This window comes from Thalassophryne amazonica, chromosome 2, assembly GCF_902500255.1.
Source record: "Thalassophryne amazonica chromosome 2, fThaAma1.1, whole genome shotgun sequence".
Classification (NCBI taxonomy): domain Eukaryota; kingdom Metazoa; phylum Chordata; class Actinopteri; order Batrachoidiformes; family Batrachoididae; genus Thalassophryne; species Thalassophryne amazonica.
In genome coordinates this window covers 112,673,087-112,693,346 of record NC_047104.1, presented here as the reverse complement: position 1 = coordinate 112,693,346, position 20,260 = coordinate 112,673,087, and the positions used below count along the sequence as shown (strand labels likewise).

General features: G+C 45.3%; 1 protein-coding gene across 1 annotated transcript in view; it reads right to left on the bottom strand.

Annotated features, from left to right (window-relative positions):
• Positions 1-14,481, bottom strand: part of dpep1 (dipeptidase 1) — a 62,456-nt gene extending 47,975 nt beyond the window's left edge. Inside the window, exons 1-2 of the mRNA XM_034192085.1 lie at positions 14,291-14,481; positions 424-550 (exon numbers count right to left, since the gene is read on the bottom strand). Coding sequence (XP_034047976.1) covers positions 424-550; positions 14,291-14,418 — 255 coding nt within the window. The 5' untranslated portion in view covers positions 14,419-14,481. The remainder of the gene's footprint in view (positions 1-423; positions 551-14,290) is intronic.
• Between the last annotated feature and the right edge of the window lie 5,779 nt (positions 14,482-20,260).

Here is a 20,260-nt window from a genome sequence, read left to right as displayed (position 1 = left end):
GTAGGAAAAGTGCAGCGCTGTGAATACTTTCTGGATGCACTGTAGCATAACAAGTCAATTGTGCTAATGGAGCTAGCGTGCTAGTCGCTAGTGTGGCTGTGTCCCAATATCATAATAACAATTATGCAAGTTATTTGTACTAATAGTACTGTATTTCAAGAGGGTACAAAATTATATTGTGTTTTTTAAATAATTTTACTTGATTAAGGTATCATTTTTATAAAAGTAGATAATGTCACATAGCCATATGAATTATGTTTAACTTGCACCAGGTTCATACAAGTTCATCTGCAGGAAAACGTAAAAACGTCTGTGTGATATAAAAGCCAGGTAGCTCAGTACACACAGCTTCTTGCCTGTGTGAGTATGAGTGCAATTAACCAGGGAACCCTTTATGCCTCGGGGAAATCGTTCCATGTGTACCTGTGCTCCCAGTCGACCACCTTTGATCTTCTGAATGTTGGTGTGTGTTGTTTGAAGTGTGTTCAGATCCACCTTACAGAGCTGGTTGTTGAACTGCTTCCTCAGTTGCCAGGGCAGGTCATTGTGGCTGAAACATCAGAGGTTTTGTTTGGAAAGTGTAGGTACACGGACCCACAACAGGGGGCGCAAATGAACGGACAATGGAGGAAGTCAAATACAACACTTTACTGTTGTGAAAGGGCACAACAAACACAACAGATTACAATAATAGACAAAAGGTCAAATCGCAACAGGTGTCGTGTGGGCAGGTTCGAAGATAGGAGACGTCTGTCCAAAGTAGAACCGGAACCACACGATTTCCTCCGCCACCAGACCCGGGAATACTGGAGCCGCCAAGTCCCGAACTCCCAGGTGGCCACTGCCTCCGCGTGTCGGATCTGGTACTGCTGGCGAGGAACAAAAAAACAATCAAAGGTGGGCGCGTATGCACCCAGCAATTCACACGGCAGGAAAACCAACTCCACCTCTTGTTGGAAAAAGAGTCTGTTACACGATACACAAAAAGTCACAAAAGGTTACTGTCGAATAAATCTCACAGCCAGCTGAGAACGTTACCTTCCTGATAAAGCGATATCTCGGCAAAGAGGTGGAGATGACGTCTTGCTGATATACTGATGCTGATCAGATGAGTGGTGACAGCTGTCATAGGTGATGAGTGCCAGCTGTCACCCCGGCTACTCCTGTTAGGCGGCAGCGCCCTCTGGTGCCTGGAGCCCGCACTCCAGGCAGGGTGCCCTCTGGTGGTGGTGGGCCAGCAGTACCTCCTCTTCAGCGGCCCACACAACAGGTTTAAGGTTACAAAGTGTGTTTTTCTTTCTTTTAAAATGAAACTGATTTCCGAAGAGGGCCCCTTCAAGGATGTTGGTTTGATTACAATTTTTTTCCTCCAAAATGCAGTGGTCTTCCATGCCCTAATATCTATCTGTGGTGCAAATTTGGTGAGAACCCATGAAGTAGTTTAGAACCCGTGATGATTTCCAAGATTTTCCTTTATGAATCATTGGTTGTTTTGATCAGAAATTTCAGTTAAATATATCATATAGCAGACAAACACAGTGATATTTGAGAAGCGAAATGACGTTTGATTTACAGAAAGTGTATGACAGATGTACAGTGGGGAAAATAAGTATTTGAACACCCTGCGATTTTGCAAGTTCTCCCATTTAGAAATCATGGAGGGATCTGAAATTTTCATCTTAGGCGCATGTCCACTGTGAGAGACATAATCTAAAAAAAAATCTGGAAATCACAATGTATGATTTTTAAAAATAATTTATTTGTATGTTACTGCTGCAAATAAGTATTTCAACACCAACTGACAAGCAAGAATTCTGGCTCACAGACCTGTTAATTTTTCTTTAAGAAGCCCTCTTATTCTGCCCTTTTACCTGTATTAATTGCACCTGTTTGAACTTGTTAACTGTATAAAAGACACCTGTTCACACACTCAATCAATCACACTCCAACCTGTCCACCATAGCCAAGACCAAAGAGCTGTCTAAGGACACCTGGGACAAAACTGTAGACCTGCACAAGGCTGGGATGGACTACAGGACAACAGGCAAGCAGCTTGGTAGAAGACAACAACTGTTATGATTATTTATTAGAAAGTGGAAGAAACACAAGATGACTGTCATTCTTCCTCGGTCTGAGATTCCATGCAAGATCTCACTTTGTGGGGTAAGGATGATTCTGAGAAAGCTCAGAACTACACAGGAGGACCTGGTCAATGACCTGAAGAGAGCTGGGACCACAGTCACAAAGATTACATTAGTAACACATGATGCTGTCATGGTTTAAAATCCTGCAGGGCAGCAAGGTCCCCCTGCTCAAGCCAGCACATGTCCAGGCCTGTTTGAAGTTCATCAGTGACCATCTGGATGATCCAGAGGAGACATGGGAGAAGGTCATGTGGTCAGATGAGACCAGAATAGAGCTTTTTGGAATCAACTCCACTTACCATGTTTAGAGGATGAGAACATCCCCAAGAAAACCATCCCAACCGTGAAGCATGGGGGTGGAAACATCATACTTTGGGGGTGCTCTTCTGCAAAGGGGACAGGACGACTGCACCGTATTGAAGGGAGGATGGATGGGGTCATGTATTGCGAGATTTTGGCAAACAACCTCCTTCCCTCAGTAAGAGCATTGATGATGGGTCATGGCTGGGTCTTCCAGCATGACAATGACCCCAAACACACAGCCAGGGCAACTAAGGAGGGGCTCCGTAAGAAGCATTTCAAGGTCCTGGAGTGGCCTGGCCAGTCTCCAGACCTGAACTCAATAGAAAATATTTGGAGGAAGCTGAAACTCCAAACCTGAAAGATCTAGAGAAGATCTGTATGGAGGAGTGGACCAAAATCCCTGCTGCAGTGTGTGCAAACCTGGTGAAAAACTACAGGAAATGTTTGACCTCTGTAATTGCAAACAAAGGCTAATGTACCAAACATTAACATTGATTTTCACAGGTGGTCAAATACTTATTTGCAGCAGTAACATACAAATAAATTAATAAAAAATCATACATTATGATTTCCGGAATTTTTTTTTTAGATTATGTGTCTCACAGTGGACATGCACCTAAGATGAAAATTTCAGACCCCTCCATGATTTATAAGTGGGAGAACTTGCAAAACGCAGGGTGTTCAAATACTTATTTTCCTCACTGTATTTTCCATCTCTCGATGTTTTGACAATGTCAGGAAATTACATTATTATGTGGTTAGGTTCCTGACTTGTATTTTCACCTATTTTTAATTTCTGGCAGTAACCCATGGGAGGTGTATTCACCTATTTTTCACAAAGCATCATATGTATTTGTTGATTTGAACATTTTTATAAATGGCAACATGTCGATTGAGTAGTGTTTATAAAATAGGTAGCTGGCATTTTTCCAGGGTGGTTAAAAAAAAGAAATAAATTATGCAAAGTTTCTATAATGAGTTGGAATGACATGTGAGTCCAGAATGTTTTTAGAACCTTAGACCTCAACAGTTTTTAGGGGAAGAACTCAACTCTTTTATTTCCCGTTTATTACACAAGTTTTTTTTATGTGAATTTACAGTCTTAATGTATTTATAAATTGTTTAGGTTCTTGTTGTCATATACACATTTATTATTATTTTATTTTGCTTCTATTTTGTCATTGGATTTTTAAATAGACCACAATGGAAATAAGTGTTTTCACTTTCTTGTGGCATCCATGTAGTTTTAATGTATTTAAAATGATATTATGTATGTCCACATATTGCTAGATTGCCTGCTACAATCTACCATACTCCCCTCTGGAAGGGCTGTCAAGATGGTCCAGCAGATGCAACTCAAACTTTTGCAGTGTTTATTTCACATTCACATTGTACAAGTTCACACAGCAAACCCGCACACAGCTGAGCTACGCTCACCTGCTAACCGTCCATATTTCGCTGGTTCGTGAGTTCTTTCACAAACTGCACATGCTCCGTTCATACAGTCCCAGCCGCTTGTATACATACGTATAACACACACATACCAACTAAAGCCCCGGTCACATGGCACTAACGAAGGACACCAAAGTTAAAATGAGACAAGAAATCTGGATTACGTTGACCTTTGGAGACATTGTTTAACCGTTGTCCAGCTTTGTTTCTGTAGCTGGTGCTTCATCAGAATTTTCAAACTGTTGAAAAATGTCAATTCGTCCATATTATGTTTTCTTTCTGTCTTAATGGTTCCTCATCGTTTGCATAATTCCCGTACCATCAGCGTTCCATTTGTTTGTCTTCCAACTTCGTCCAACCTCCTAAGTCCAGTGTCTTGCACGAAGGTTGGCGAAATATGAATGGATCAATAACTAAATCCAACGAGTTGAACGTGACTCATCCATGTGTGGGACAAAAAGCAATGTTGTCATACAGAAACAATAACGGCAAGGACGTTTTATCAACTACTTTAACTATTTACACATGCTGCAGCCGTCTCTGGCTATAACGTGAAGGCAAACCTGTTGTCAAGACAACCAGCTCTCGCACCTGCAGGTGTTGCGGACACCACAAACTGGCTGCAGAAATGATCACAGGCTGGCGCTCGGTCTGATACTTGCTGTCAAGTCATGTCATCATGAATGTTTCATTTTGATTTTGTTTAAAACGTCAAGGTCGCCATTTGCTTTGTTTTTCTTTTGTTAGTTTCAGTTGTGTTTCGTTCTTTTATGCGCTCTGGACTCACAGGCTTTTCGGTGATGGGAGAAGTGCAGGCTCATTCTTCCACTTTTTCTCAACGATTTGTGACTTTTTTTTCCCTTCGTTTAACTATCGCCGTGTGCCGTGTGACCGGGCCCTAACACACATTGTGAAAAAGTCTACTGCACTAGCTTAATCTTGGCCTGCTGATCTCTTAAATCCAAGGAGACCACCATAGCCCATTTAATCAGCTAGAACATATGATCCACCCCAAGTGCACATCTCTAGCTTCTTTGGTATGAAAGTGCCACAACCCAGTATGAACAACCATAGTTTCAAGACAGCTACAATGTCTGTTATACCACATATTGCTCTTGGTGGCGTTACAGCATCCTTTACTGCGACACACCACCAACCTCTATAAAGGACAGTGGTGGGGAAGTCCTGATCCATTACCGAAACACGTCCTTTCCCGTCCTTTCCCTTTCCCAGCTGAAACACGCCATGTGGCTGGGGTTCCAAAACCAAAACACAGCATGGTGGGGACTCCATTATCAAAACACAGCATATATATATCCATCCATCCATCCATCCATTTTCTTCCGCTTTATCCGGAGTCGGGTCGCGGGGGCAGCAGCTCAAGCAAAGCCGCCCAGACCTCCCGATCCACACACACCTCCCCCAGTTCCTCCGGGGGAACCCCAAGGCGTTCCCAAGCCAGCCGAGAGATGTAGTCCCTCCAGCGTGTCCTGGGTCTTCCCCGGGGCCTCCTCCCAGTGGGACGTGCCCGGAACACCTCTCCAGCGAGGCGTCCAGGGGGCATCCGGAAAAGATGCCCGAGCCACCTCAACTGACTCCTTTCGACGTGGAGGAGCAGCGGCTCGACTCCGAGCTCCTCCCGAGTGACCGAGCTCCTCACCCTATCTCTAAGGGAGCGCCCAGCCACCCTGCGGAGGAAACTCATCTCGGCCACTTGTACTCGCGATCTCGTTCTTTCGGTCATGAGCCAAATCTCATGACCATAGGTGAGGATCGGAACGTAGATCGATCGGTAAATCGAGAGCTTTGCCCCCCTACTCAGCTCTCTCTTCACCACGACAGTCCGATACAGCGACCGCATCACTGCAGATGCTGCTCCGATCCGTCTATCGATCTCACGCTCCATCCGTCCCTCACTCGTGAACAACACCCCGAGATACTTGAGGCAAGGACACTCCACCGACCTGAAGAGGGCAAAGCACCTTTTTCCGGTCGAGAACCATGGCCTCAGATTTGGAGGTGCTGATTCTCATCCCGGACGCTTCACACTCGGCTGCAAACCGCCCCAGTGCACGCTGAAGGTCCTGATTTGATGAAGCCAGCAGAACCACATCATCTGCAAACAGCAGAGATGAGATTCTGTGGTTCCCAAACCAGACCCCCTCTACACCCTGGCTGCGCCTAGAAATTCTGTCCATAAAAATAATGAACAGAACCGGTGACAAAGGGCAGCCCTGGCGGAGGCCAACGTGCACTGGAAACAGGTTTGACTTACTACTGGCAATGCGAACCAAGCTCCTGCTGCGGTCGTACAGGGGCCGGATAGCCCTTAGCAAAGGACTCCGGACCCCATACTCCCGGAGCACTCCCCACAGGGTGCCCCGAGGGACACGGTCGAATGCCTTCTCCAGATCCACAAAACACATGTGGACTGGTTGGGCAAACTCCCATGAACCCTCGAGCACCTGATGGAGCGTGTAGAGCTGGTCCAGTGTGCCGCGACCAGGATGAAAACCACACTGCTTCTCCTGAATCCAAGGTTCGACCATTGGTTGAATTCTCCTCTCCAGTAATCTGGAATAGACCTTACCGGGGAGGCTGTGGAGTGTGATCCCCCTATAGTTGGAACACACCCTCCGGTCCCCCTTCTTAAACAGAGGGACCACCAGCCCGGTCTGCCAATCCAGAGGCACTATCCCCGATCGCCACGCGATGTTGCAGAGGCTTGTCAGCCAAGACAGCCCCACAACATCCAGAGACTTAAGGTACTCAGGACGGATTTCATCCACCCCAGGAGCCTTGCCACCGAGGAGCTTTCTAACAACCTCGGTGACTTCGACCTGGGTAATGGATGAGTTCCCAGTCTCTGCTTCCTCTTTGGAAGATGTGACGATGAGATTGAGGAGATCCTCGAAGTACTCCTTCCACCGCCCGACAACATCCCCAGTCAGGGTCAACAGCTCCCCACCCGCACCGTAAACAGTGCTGGTGGATAGCTGCTTCCGGCTCCTGAGGCGTCGGACGGTTTGCCAGAATCTCTTCGAGGCTGACGATAGTCCTCCTCCATAGCCTCCCCGAACTCCTCCCAGACCCGAGTTTTTGCCTCTGTGACCGCACGGGCTGTGGCACGCTTGGCCTGCCTGTACCTGTCAGCTGCCTCTGGGGTCCCACCTACCAACAAAGATAAGTAGGACTCCTTCTTCAGCTTGACGGCATCCCTTACTTCCGGTGTCCACCACCGGGTTCGGGTATTGCTGCCGCGACAGGCACCAGAGACCTTGCGACCACAGCTACGAGCAGCCGCATCGACAATGGAGGTGGAGAACATGGTCCACTCGGACTCCATGTCTCCAACCTCCCCCGGGATCTGGGAGAAGCTCTCCCGGAGGTGGGAGTTGAAGACCTCTCTGACAGAGGGTTCCGCCAGTCGTTCCCAGCAAACCCTCACGATACGTTTGGGCCTGCCAGGTCTGACCAGCTTCCTACCCTCCCAGCGGATCCAACTCACCACCAGGTGGTGATCAGTCGACAGCTCTGCCCCTCTCTTCACTCGAGTGTCCGAGACACGTGGCCGAAGGTCAGATGATACGACTACAAAGTCGATCATCGACTTCCGGCTCAGGGTGTCCTGGTGCCACGTGCACGTATGGACACCCTTGTGCTCGAACATGGTGTTCGTGATGGACAAACTGTGACTAGCACAGAAGTCCAACAACTGAACACCACTCGGGTTCAGATCGGGGAGGCCGTGCTTCCCGATCACCCCCCTCCAGGTCTCACTGTCGCCGCCCACGTGGGTGTTGAAATCCCCCAGGAGAACAATGGAGTCCCCAGTCGGAGCGCTATCTAGTACCCCTCCCAGGGACTCCAGGAAGGTCGGGTACTCTGCACTGCTGCTCAGCCCGTAAGCCGAGAAAACGGTGAGAGACCTGTCCCCGACCCGAAGGCGTAGGGACGCGACCCTCTCGTTCACTGGAGTGAACTCCAACACTTGGCGACTGAGCTGGGGAGCAATAAGCAATGCGACCCCAGCTCTCCGCCTCCCCCATGGGCGACGCCACAAAAATGAAGCATCCAGCCCCTCTCCAGGAGTTGGGTGCCAGAGCCCAAGCTGTGCGTGGAGGTGAGCCCGACTATCTCTAGTCAGTATCTCTCAACCTCCCGCACAAGCTCAGGCTCCTTCCCCCCTAGCGAGGGTGACATTCCACGTTCCAACAGCCAGGGGCTGTGAGCATGGACCGGGCCGCCGGACCACCCACCCTCGACCGCCACCCAATCCTCTCTGCACCCGACCCCCATGGCCCCCTCTGCAGGTGGTGAACCCACAGGAGGGCGGGCCCATGTCACTCTTTCGGGCTGAGCCCGGACGGGCCCCATGGGCTAAGGCCCGACCACCAGGCGCTCGCGCGCGAGCCCCAACCCCAGGCCTGGCTCCAGGGTGGGACCCCGGCTCCGCCATACCGGGCGACGTCATGGTCCTTGATCTTTCACTGGTCATGGAGGTTCTGAACTGCCCTTAGTCTGACCCGTCACCTAGGACCTGTTTGCCTTGGGAGACCCTACAGGGAGCACAAAGCCCCCGACAACATAGCTCCTAGGATCATCCGGGTACGCAAACTCCCCCACCACGATAAGGTGGCAGCTAGAGGGGGAGACCATATATATATTTATTAGATTTTTCACAGTTATATACAACACTTATTAGTGTTTTTAACAGGCTGCTTTTATGACTAATTGCTGCAGGTGCACAAAACCTTCTCACAGCTGCTGCTTTTACAGTGACTGCATCAAAGTGAACAGTTATGACTTAAAAACGAGTCGTCATAACACAACATTATACTTATGTAAAGTTTGGAATTAATCTGTGCCTCAGCGCTTAATGTTAGCAGTTACATTCCACTGAAGTGCACACTGGGACACTTCTAGTAACTCGTCACCTGTCGGAAACACTTGAGTACTCGGACCCACGCCTCCCAGCGCCATTGTTCCCAGCAAGCCAGGTGGAAGCAAGGGAAGGACATGCAAGAAGGGGGGTATGTCCTCCTCATCAGATATGGTCGAGGTAAGCCATTTCTGTAATTTAAAAGTGAACACCACACATTTTTGTATCCAAGTCACTCATTACTCCTGCTCGTGCCTTTTCAGCTATCAAGACAGCTCTCTTCCACCAGTGCTGAACTAACTCGAGCAATGGATAAGGAAACCGGTTTTTGAAAGTCAAAGAATGTTTGCAGAGTTGGTGTTTCACGAAACACGCAGGATGGATGACGATATCTGGAGTGCTTACTATGTCGCAGCAACAAATCAGCTCCATCACTTCAAAACTCTACAAATCAGGAAGCATCAAGAACACCAGCAAACACAGCAGAACTTCCAGCATTAAGTGCAATACTTGCAGCCTCCAAAACAACATTTCCACCCACTACCACGACTCCTCCATCCTCCTCCACAATCATCCTAGCCTCCTCCACAACCCTCCTAGGCTCCTACACAACCATCCCATCCTCCTCCACAACCCTCCCAGCCTCCTCCACAACCCGCCCAGGCTCCTCCACAACCCTCACAGGCTCTTCCACAACCTTTCCAGCTTCCTCCACAAACCAGCCGACATCCACAATATCACAAGTTGCTGATGGACTCAGTGCCATGGAAGGTCCACCAGTACACTTCCTCTTTGGCTCAGAGGTCCACCATGCAGCATTTGCAGGCCCATGGCAATACTCCTGTTTGGACTCCCCCTCCACAGCCTAGTTCATCAGCTGGACCAGCCTGGAGACATTTCTCAAACCTCATGACATCCACTGACCCAGGCCATACAAGCCATTTGATTCGGCAGGCCTACGAACCAGCTTTTCCATTTTATTCATTTCTGGCCCCTGATCCCGTCCTAAATGAGTCTGCATCAGACCTCAATGTATCTGCATTGTTTTCTGTACTTGCTGGAGCTTCAACCCCAAGGCCCAAAAGTCGTACTGTTGAGCGACAGGGTGACAGTTATGACCACAACACAGAAAGTGATGCCAGTGTTGAATGAGTGTTTTGGGAGTCAATAGTTGAGTGTCACTTTTTATGCAGTTCTAACAATTATGTGTATTAATAATGTAGTACTAATAGTCTTGTAGTTCATGTTTCTTCACAATAAAGTTGTGTTTTATGTGTTTTGAGACTTGAATTTCAGTGTGTTTTGTTTGGGTGTCACCTTTTTGTGAAGGTCATCATTTCATTTATATTTCGCACACAATTTAAAGGTCACATGTTAAAGAAAGGGGCGGCACGGTGACTTTTTGGTGGGGTTCAATTCCTGCCTGTAGCCTTTCTGTGTGGAGTTTGCATGCTCTCCCCGTGTTTGCGTGAGTTTCCTCCGGGTGCTCTGGTTTCCTCCCACATCCAAAGACATGCAGGTTAGGTGGATTGGAATCTTTAAATTGTCCATAGGTGTGCGAGTGGGTGTGAATATGTTTGTTTGTCTGTTTGTGGCCCTGCGACAGACTGGCGTCCTGTCCTGGGTGTTCCCCGCCTCGCGCTCTATGACTGCTGGGATAGGCTCCAGCCCCCCGCGACCCTTGATTGGACTAAGCAGTTGAAGATGAGTGTGTGTGTGTGAGTGAGATTAAAGAAAGGGGCGGCACGGTGGATTAGTGTTTAGCACTGTTGTCTCACAGCAAGAAGGTCATGGGTTCAGTTCCCACCTGTGGCCTTTCTGTGTGCAGTTTGCGTGTTCTCCCTGTGTTTGTGTGGGTTATCTCCGGGTGTACACAGATTTTTTATTTAACTTTAAAGGTCACAGATTACACAAGGCTGTCAATTTGTTTGACCTTTGCAGAATTTTTAGTGGCAGGAGAATGAAAGTCACAGTTTGCTGAAAGTTAACAGTGTTTCATTTTGCAGAAATTTAAAGGTCAAAGATTACAGAAGGTTGTTAATCAATTTTTATTTCACATTTTTTAGTTTACTTTAAAGGTCACAGATTACAGAAGGTTGTTATTCCATTTTTATTTCACAGATTTATATAACTTTAAAGGTCACAGATTTTTTTTTTTATGGCGTTGTGTTGTAGTTGTCCATTCAGCTGCTCCCTTTTTGCTTGGGGTCGCCACAGCGGATAGAGCCAGATCCACACTGGTATTTGGCACAAGTTTTACACCGGATGCCCTTCCTGACGCAACTCCAGTTTTACCTGGAGAAACACACAGCCGCTGGTGTTCCAAAGAGGTCTCCCATCCAAGTACTAACCAGATGCCGCACTGCTTAGCTTCTGAGATCTGACGGGATCAGGCTTAGACAGAGCAGGGGTGGTGGCCAAGTCGTTAATGCACTTGGTTTCAGTGCAGAAGGGTCCGGGTTCAAATCCCACCCCTGCCACATTTCTCCATGTAATGTGGAGTTGCATCAGGAAGGGCATCCGGTGTAAAACCTGTGCCAAATCAACATGCAGATCCACCTTGGATTTGCTGTGGCGACCCCAAGTGCAAACAAGGGGGCAGCCGAAGGGAATTACGTTGTGTTGTACAGGTTTTGCACTGCGATTTTATGGCACTTTAATCATTTGTACTTATTTGCACTGTATTGTCCTTGTTGTCTTTGTGGCCCTGACAGGTCTGTTTTTGTTGTATGTGGCAGCTTCCTGTACTTCGTCCCAAGACAAATTTCCCCAAGAGGGACAATAAAGTTTATCTTATCTTATCTTATCTTAGATTACAGAAGGCTGTCAATTCGTTTGCATTTCACAGCATTTTCATTGGCAGGAGAATGAAGATCACATGTTTGCTAAAGATTAACAGTGTTTCTTTTTGCAGGAATTTAAATATCAAAGATTACAGAAGGTTGTTATTCAATTTTTATTTCACAGATTTTTATTTTACTTTAAAGGTCACAGATTACAGATTTGCTATTCCATTTTTTCCACAAATTTTTAATTTATTTTAAAGGTCACACATTACAGAACGCTGTCAATTAGTTTCATTTTCAGAGTATTTTAATTGGCAGGAGATTGAAGGTCACAGTCAGTCTAATTAATAATATTCAGTAGGTCATCTTGCGAGGGCACACTGCCTACAGTGGACCTGACATACTCCACAAGGTAGCTCCTTTGCTCCTTGGCTGCTCTGCTTGTGTTGCCATGATAAAGGTACTCCATGTCTGGCAGCTGGGCATCCTGTCTCCATGACCCTGGGATTATTTCGTGATTGTGCAGCGGATCCTCCTGGTCCAGTGTAGTAACATCAACTCTAGGGTTTTGAGTCGCAGGACGTTATGTAGGACACAGCATGCATGGGTGATTTTGATTACTCTGTCTGGAGTTGGAGACAAAGTGAAAAGAAGTCAGCGGAACCGAGCTGCCAGAAGGCCAAACACATTCTCCACAACTCTTCTGGCTCTTGACGGTCTGTAGTTGTAGACTCTCTGTTTGTGAGTCATGTTGCGAAGCCGGAGAGGCTTCATGAGCCAAGTCTTGAGAGCAAAAGCATTGTCTCTCACAAGGAAGTACTCCAGTGGCTGGTCATCATGTGGCAGAGGGTCTGCTTCAGACAGGTTCAGATGACCTACCTCAATTGCTGCCTTGAAAGGGCTTTCGTTCAACACACTTGCATCAGAGCCAGAGCCAGTCTGTCCAATGTCTACATACATGAATTTGTAGCTAGCATCTACAATTGCAACTACTACAATGGAGAAGAACCCTTTGTAATTGTAGAATAAGCTGCCACTCTTTCCAGGCTTCTTGATGGTGTTTGTTCTTCAAAACTTCATCTATGCTGTCCAGTAGATGGAGTTTCTTGCATTCTCGTGACACTATGGGTTCCACTTGTGCTTAGATACTCTATCATTCAGCCATCCAGCACCAATAGTCTTTCCTATCCCCAGTGAACACTGGCAAACTTATGGGTGTGCGCCTTTGCTCACTCACAGACATCCCATTCTTCAGTGGCTGTCGCCATCAACTTCCCGGTCTGGCGCTCGCTCACCGACGCATCTTTCATCGTGCACCCAGGGCCATGTACTTCCTGGTCTGGCTCCAGTAGCGGTTTCCAACTGTCCAGATATTGCTAGATTGCCTGCTACAATCTACCACACTCCCCTCTGGAAGGGGTGTCAAGAAGGCATGGCAAATGCAACTAAAACTTTTGTGGTGTTTCTTTCACACTCGCACACTGTACATGTACACACAGCTAGATCGTTCAGTTAGGTAGTGAGTTAGGTTGCAAACCAACAAAGCATACCAGTCTTGACAGTTTACCAAAACTGAACTCAGAGGATCCAACCATTAAAGAGTCCTTTTACAAACTGCGCATGCTCCGTTCATACAGTCCCAGCTGCTTGTATAGATACGTATGAAAACACACACACAACAATGAACACACATTGTAAAAAATTATACTGCACTAGCTTAATTTAGTGGAAAGTTCTACAATGTACTTACATTGAACTTACTAAATAAAATCACGCATGCATGCATATACATCACATAGACGTCACATAGATGATTTACCACCTCCTACTGGAATGGCGTGTGTGTCCAGAATGTAATTATCAACATCTATTGTTCAGTGTTGTTTGCTAATATCCGTAGTTTCTCCAAAAATGTTAGTCCTATCAGCGTTCTGTTTTGGCACCATTCATCCTTGACCCAAAATACATAAGCATACCATACGGCAAATGTCAGCTCTCCCCAGTTTGTCCATGATCGATGTTATACACGCACGCTCTCACACATACACATACACATACACATACACAGAGGCCACTTGGCTTTTAATATATAGATGATTTACCACCCCCTGCTGGAATGGTGTGTGAGTCCAGAATTTAATTATCAACATCCATTGTTCACTGTTGTTAGCTAATATCACTAATTTCTCCAAAAATATTAGACGTGTCAACGTTCCGTTTTCGCGGAAGCATAAGCATATCAAACAGCAAATGTCAGCTCTCACCAGTTTCTCCGTGATCAAAGCCATACGCACACATGCATGCATGCACACAGAGGCCACTTGGCTATTAATACATAGATGTCTACGATTAATATCTGTGTTATCAGATCCAGTGTATTTTCTACATTGCTTCAATATGAGACATCATCATGGATCAGTGTTGGCTCAAGGTCATTTATCCATGTTTGTGTTGCCGGGTTGTAGCTACTGAATTTACAAATATATTGAGCTTTTTTAAGTTTTAAATTTGAAAAGAGGGTTGTAACTTTATAACTGATTAATTTCTAAAATTGAGAAAAATAATCTCATAATTCATATTTGAATCTTTGGACACTTCAAACCTAATTATCTGTTGAGCCACTAAAAAAAAGCTGCAATTTCATCAAAGTTGTAGTGTCCTAAAACATTTGCACAGTAGTGGAACTGTTACACCTGGCAGTGTGAACAGTGTCCCACACTTACCCATCGATGAGCGGTGTCTCAGACATGAGCTGCAGAGCTCTCTGCAGGTGTGGGTCTGCAGCTGGGGATGTTGTTATGACAGAACAACTCCAGATCCATGACAGCAAAAACACCAGGATAGACTGCATTTCTTAAATTATGACAAGCTGGTGTCATTCCCAATCTCAACTACAGTTGTTCATATCTGGACATTCTAGAACATGCCCAGAGGAGAATAAGCAGAATGATTCTAGGGGCCCATGATTGATGCGGGTCCAGAGAGGCCCCTAATACAGTTATAATACTGACAAAATAATATGACACTCAGTTATAAACTAACAGTCACACATATATTTTATTTACAGTGTATTGGTAACACTAAGTTTATTTGTTTTGGAAACATTTCTCAACGCTTACACCCCCTCTGTGCATATATAAAATGGTTCAGTCCAACTCCTCTGTCAGAGAGCTGCAGAGCCTAGGGGGAGGTGATGGTCTAGTGGTTAAGTGTTGGGCTTGAGACCAGAGGATCCTCGGTTCAAATCCCAGCCTGACTGGAAAGGCCCAGGCAGACTGGAAAGGCCCAGGCAAGGTCCTTAATCCCCTAGTTGCTCCCGGTGTGTAGTTGGCACCTTGCATGGCTGGACCCTCACATCGGGGTGCATGTGAGGCATTGATGTGTAAAGCGCTTTGAGTGTCTGATGCAGATGGAAAAGCACTATATAAATGCAGTCCATTTAGTGTTGCCAAGTTGGCAACTTTCTCGCTATATCTGGCAACTTTCCAAACTCTCTTGAAACCCTCATTACTTCAAAATGTAGCTACTTTCCTGGCATCATTGGAGACTTTTCTGGTGTTTGGCGACTCAAAGTTGAAAGCACATATTGATCTACGGTCTCTATTGTCACCGAGCGGCAGCGGGTGTGTGCTCCACCCACGGCAGCTGCAAGGCACAGAACGGACAGAGAGCTACAATCTTTGCCGTTCAAAGTGCAAATGAATCACGCACGCGTGCAGAAGCGGAAAACTGTGGCTTTAGAAAGTTAAAACCCTCCCATGTGTTGCTTCTACCTGTGCACCTAAAACAGGTGATCTCAATAATTAGGTCATCCACCTGCGTGAATAGTTGAACTAATTACAATCAGTTGGTTTATTAGTAAATGGAAGAAATATGTGGCTGGACTTTTACTTTCTGAAACTGGAGTTTTCCACCTCTGCACGCGTGATGCCGCAACGGCTAATCCTGCCCTGTTTTAGAGCGACATCTAACAATGATCTGATCATTGAATCACGCATGCACACTCACTGAATGTTCACTCATCTAAATGTTAAATGTTGCCTACTTTTATAATACTGAGTGACACTCAGTATTATAAAAGTAGGCAACATTTAACATTAGGTGATGACATCATTTAGATGTTTAGATCATTTAGACGACTTTTTGGACAGCCAATAGCTAGTTTTCTTATTGAGGAGCCGGCAACACAGCAGAGCCACTTTTCACAGACAGCAAGTGCAGGAGGAGACGGCAAGACAGCTGAGCTCAGAGAGAAAAACAAAAAAAGGAAAAAGAAATAAAGCTTAAACAGGAGAAAAAAGCGAAGAATTTCATTGTACAGGGAAACGTGTTTCTTTACTGTGCGTATGACAATAAAGCTTGAGTTGAGTTGAATGGTCGACAGTATATCACCCAGTTCTTTCATAGGCAAGGTGGGTCTGTGATGAAAAGTTCTGGAATGTAGTTTATATATAGTTTATGATCCTTTACATAAAAAAGTCATGAGGGAGGGCAGATTTTTTTTATTTTTAAATTTGTTTTAATTTTTTTTTTTTTTTTTTTTTTTAGTTTTGTCTGATACAACAAGAGAGAAGGATTTTCTTCAAAAGATGATGTGAAATTTCAGCTACAGTTTACCAGAAGGCACACAGAATAGAATGTGTCAGCACAGAGCTACAACTCCCTGAGGAAAAACTCTGCAACCATTGTACTTAGCGTCCAACCTACCTCCATTGCCCATTATACCACATGCATACACAGTAAATCCACCAGTGTAAAACTAACACTGACAGTGTTAAATTAAGACTACCAGTGTACATATGGTCCTACTCTGGTCAGAGTTAGACCATATGTTCACTGTCAGTGTTGATTTAACACTAGGGATTTTAGTGTACTGGCTGTAAATATTGCTCATGGTCACCTCAGGGGGAATGATCACCCCGTACCATGGCTTCAGCTTCTGGACTTTATCGGCAGTTGTCCTTGTGTGTGTGGTTGTCAGTGACAACAAGCAGGACGTTCCGGGCCCAGTTCTATAATCTTTGGCTGTCTTCAACTAAAGCATACTTGCCACCTAGCGGACATGCCGGTTCTTGCACCAGCTGTATTGCTTCAATGAAATTTGCCAAAATAAAAATAAATAATTAAATGAATTGATGCAGGATGATTTTGGCATGCCGGCAGAGATGATAAACTAATGTTTTTTTGTTTGTTTTTATGGGGCCCTAGCCTGTTGTCTGTTCCTAACTTTGTCGATAACCTAGCTCCTTTTTCTCCTCATGTTAGCTCATATTTCTGAAGAAACCTCTGGATTTATACATTTCACTGTTGTTTTAGTTACATAATAAATGCAGGAAAGTGTTTAGTAAGCTGCCCAGCTCAAAAATGACTCATGTTCCACACAGACACATCGGGAGCAACAGCAACTCAGTCAGCCCCCCCCACCTGAACAAGCCTAGGAACCCCTGAGGTGAGCAGCTGTCTGTGAAATTAATCAATAATTATGTAGAAAAAAATTAGGGAGATTAAAAAACAAAACTAAAATGTTCTTAAATAAAAAAGTCCATAGTCTGTATTTATTTCAGAATGATTTAATGGTTTAAAAAGCATCAGCTGTCACTGAAATATAATGTTTGGTCAGTAGTTTGGGACTCTCATCTCATCTATAATTAAAATGCATAGTTTTATGTAAAACAGTAACAAACTAAGATTTCTTTTCATGGGGTCCAAAATCCCTGGTGGTGCCCCTGAATGTGCCAGAAGATAATGTTTTTGATTAGTAACCCATTTCTTGTTGCTTCTCCTCTGCTCGTGCTTGCTTGTCATAACAGTTGTCATAAATGCAATAACTCAAATGTTACCTAGCTTTGCAGTTGTTCATTAATACTGGTTAAATTATAATGTAGATCTTCACTGCTGTTCTGAAGGTCAGTGCTCATGTATATTACTATACAGTTGTCATTTGTGGCTTTGGAAAAATCTTATCTGCTCCAGAAAAGTGAAAGATACATCTTACAGATGTGCTGGGACACATCATCAGTGATGTAACCTGGGGTCATTGGGTGTTTCTGGTCTTTCCACATCAGGCACCCTCAACCAGGCGACCCGACTGGGGTTGATCAGACTCTGGCCTGTGTCCCAGCAGTGTTTGCTCACGGGTCTGCCCTCTTGTGGCTTTTTTTTGCAGCTTCCGTTGCAGACCTGATTGCCTTCCTCTTTGCCTCCCCGGTGAGGCCCAACACCGTGAGCACTTTGCAGAGGGACTTCCTGCAAATCCTTGGCAGCTCACCTCCAGAGGTTCACAGTGAGTCTTCCAGCCTTGCCTCCTGCGCTCGTCCACCAGCTCCTGGTTGGCACGCTTCCTCTCATTGGCCTCATCCAGTTGCTCTTTCCAGGGCACACAGGAAACATTAGCTGCGGCATAAAAAACTAGCGCAGTGGTCTGGATGAGCTCATGTTAGCTCTGCTGATTATGAGGAGGAATGATACAATGAATGCTGGTGTGATGGAGCATTAATTCTAAACTTTGTATCCTTTGGGGCAGGGCTGGACTGGGGAAATTTTTCAGGCCGGGCATTTTTAACCAAGACCAGGCCACCACCAGGTATCGAAAGGGAAAATAAATTAAGCCTGTTGTGACAGTGTGGGTTTTTTTTTTTTTTTAGCCATGCACACCATTTGCACAGGTTACATTGCTAGGCTAGGTTACGTGACTGGCAGAGTTAGCACGAACGAAAATTATATCCAACCTTAATTCATATCTGAGTGACCCAGTTAGACAGCACTTTACTTCGGACCAGAACATCAGAATGTCTCTCTCACACACAGATGTCTGATTTATGAACAAGTTAGGTTGCTGTTCATCAGTTAATAGCTGATGTTAACCTTCATTTACCGTCATGGCCGTAGTGGTCCCCACCTCATCCACCTGTTGAACTTCTTCTCCGCCACTTGCTGAGGCTGCCTGCCGCAGATGTGGATGCTCCGCGTCCACGCGAAGCAAACATGTCTGTTATTTTAAGACATTTTGCAGCATCTGCCTGAAGGGGTACTCTCTTTTGATCCCTGGCTCTTTCAGCGCCACCTTTCCTCTTCTTGCCACCATCCATATCGCTCGTTATCGCTCTGTCCGGCACTGGCGCACTGTGTAGCCCAACCGAGGCCCAAGATGGAGGGGTAATTGGCCTGCCCCTCACCTCATTGGTCCAGGCCATGACTAAAGGGCCACCAGTTTATGCACCAATAGGAGGGTTTATATACCGGTATCCAGTGTTGCCACAGTTACTTTGAAAAAGTAATCCAGTTACTGATTACTGATTACTCCTTGAAAAAGTAACTTAGTTACTTTACTGATTACTCAATTGTAAAAGTAACTAAGTTAGATTACTAACTTTCCCCAGCTGCCCACAACAACCCTCTGCCACCTCAACATGACAGTGATACCTGTTTTGCCAAAACTCACTTTATAGTCACCCTTTCTTGACTTCAATGAAAATATATACTTGTTTTATAAAAAGAAAAATAAAGACCTCTTTCTTGACCTCATATTTAACTGTTGACAGCACTGTAACAGTAAAACTTGTAATTTCTAACCTACATTGTTAATAAATGTAACTATTAAATTCTTTCTAACATTTTTCTAACATTTAAATTTTGTCTAAACATTTTACTTGTCGAAATTATTATTATTTTAAGTAGTATTAGTAGTTGTAGTTAAAAAAAAATGCTTCAAAACTGGACCTTAAATCTAGGGGTGTTGTGAGGGGGGACATCCTTGCCCCACATCTCCATTCCATCTGGATTCGCCCCTGCTTTGGCATTTGAGTACAAAGAATGGATAACATTTATTTATGCAGAAAACATGACCAGATTGACAGGTAAGAAAATTTTATTGTGTTTTCACATCATGTGGTCCTCAGAAAGAGTGTTTAGGTGCATTTGAGTGGAAAACAGTGTTAGTTGTTGACACGTCGCGGAGGATCAGTTGTTTTTAACGAGCAGATACGGAGCGGCTCAGCTCAGCTCTAAATAAAGGAGAAAAAAAAGCATAAAAATGTCTTTGTAAAGCTCAGTGCAGGTGTGCTGATCACCGCGCTTTAAGAGGTGACGACGAGTCGTAGGTGCTACAAAAAAAAAAAAAAAAATCCGCAGGCCAGTAGGCCATCAGGCCACCGGGCAAATGCCCGGTGTGCAATACTATCAGTCCAGCGGTGCTTTGGGGTTGTGAAAAGGCTCAGTTTTGATAACACAAGACTGGATTTCATTTCATTTAGCAAGACAAGATTCAAAGAAGTTATTATGCGTACAGGCTCAAATATAGACATACACCTCTGTATGTTTGATTAAGGCTGAATCTCAATTCTACCCCTCAGCCCTTCCCCTCCGTTTTGCGTGGGCACTAGAGACAGAGGGGTGTTTCAATTCTCTTTTTGGAGCAAGGTGGTGGGGTAGGCGGAGGGCTACAAACCCTTCTAAACGGAGCGAATCTGGATGCACACCCCGTTTGGAGGGGTAGGAAGAGCTTACCGCTGTCTCCACAGAAACAGACATGGTGCCGAAAGAAATGTAAGCAGCTTTCATTACAAATTACGCAGTTTAGAAAGTTATAACTTGCCAAAAAACTTTACAGGCAGTTGTCTGTGACAGCAATGTGTATGCTACTGGATGCATGTTGCGTATGTTGATGTTCTGAAGAATATTGTAACTTTGCTCGT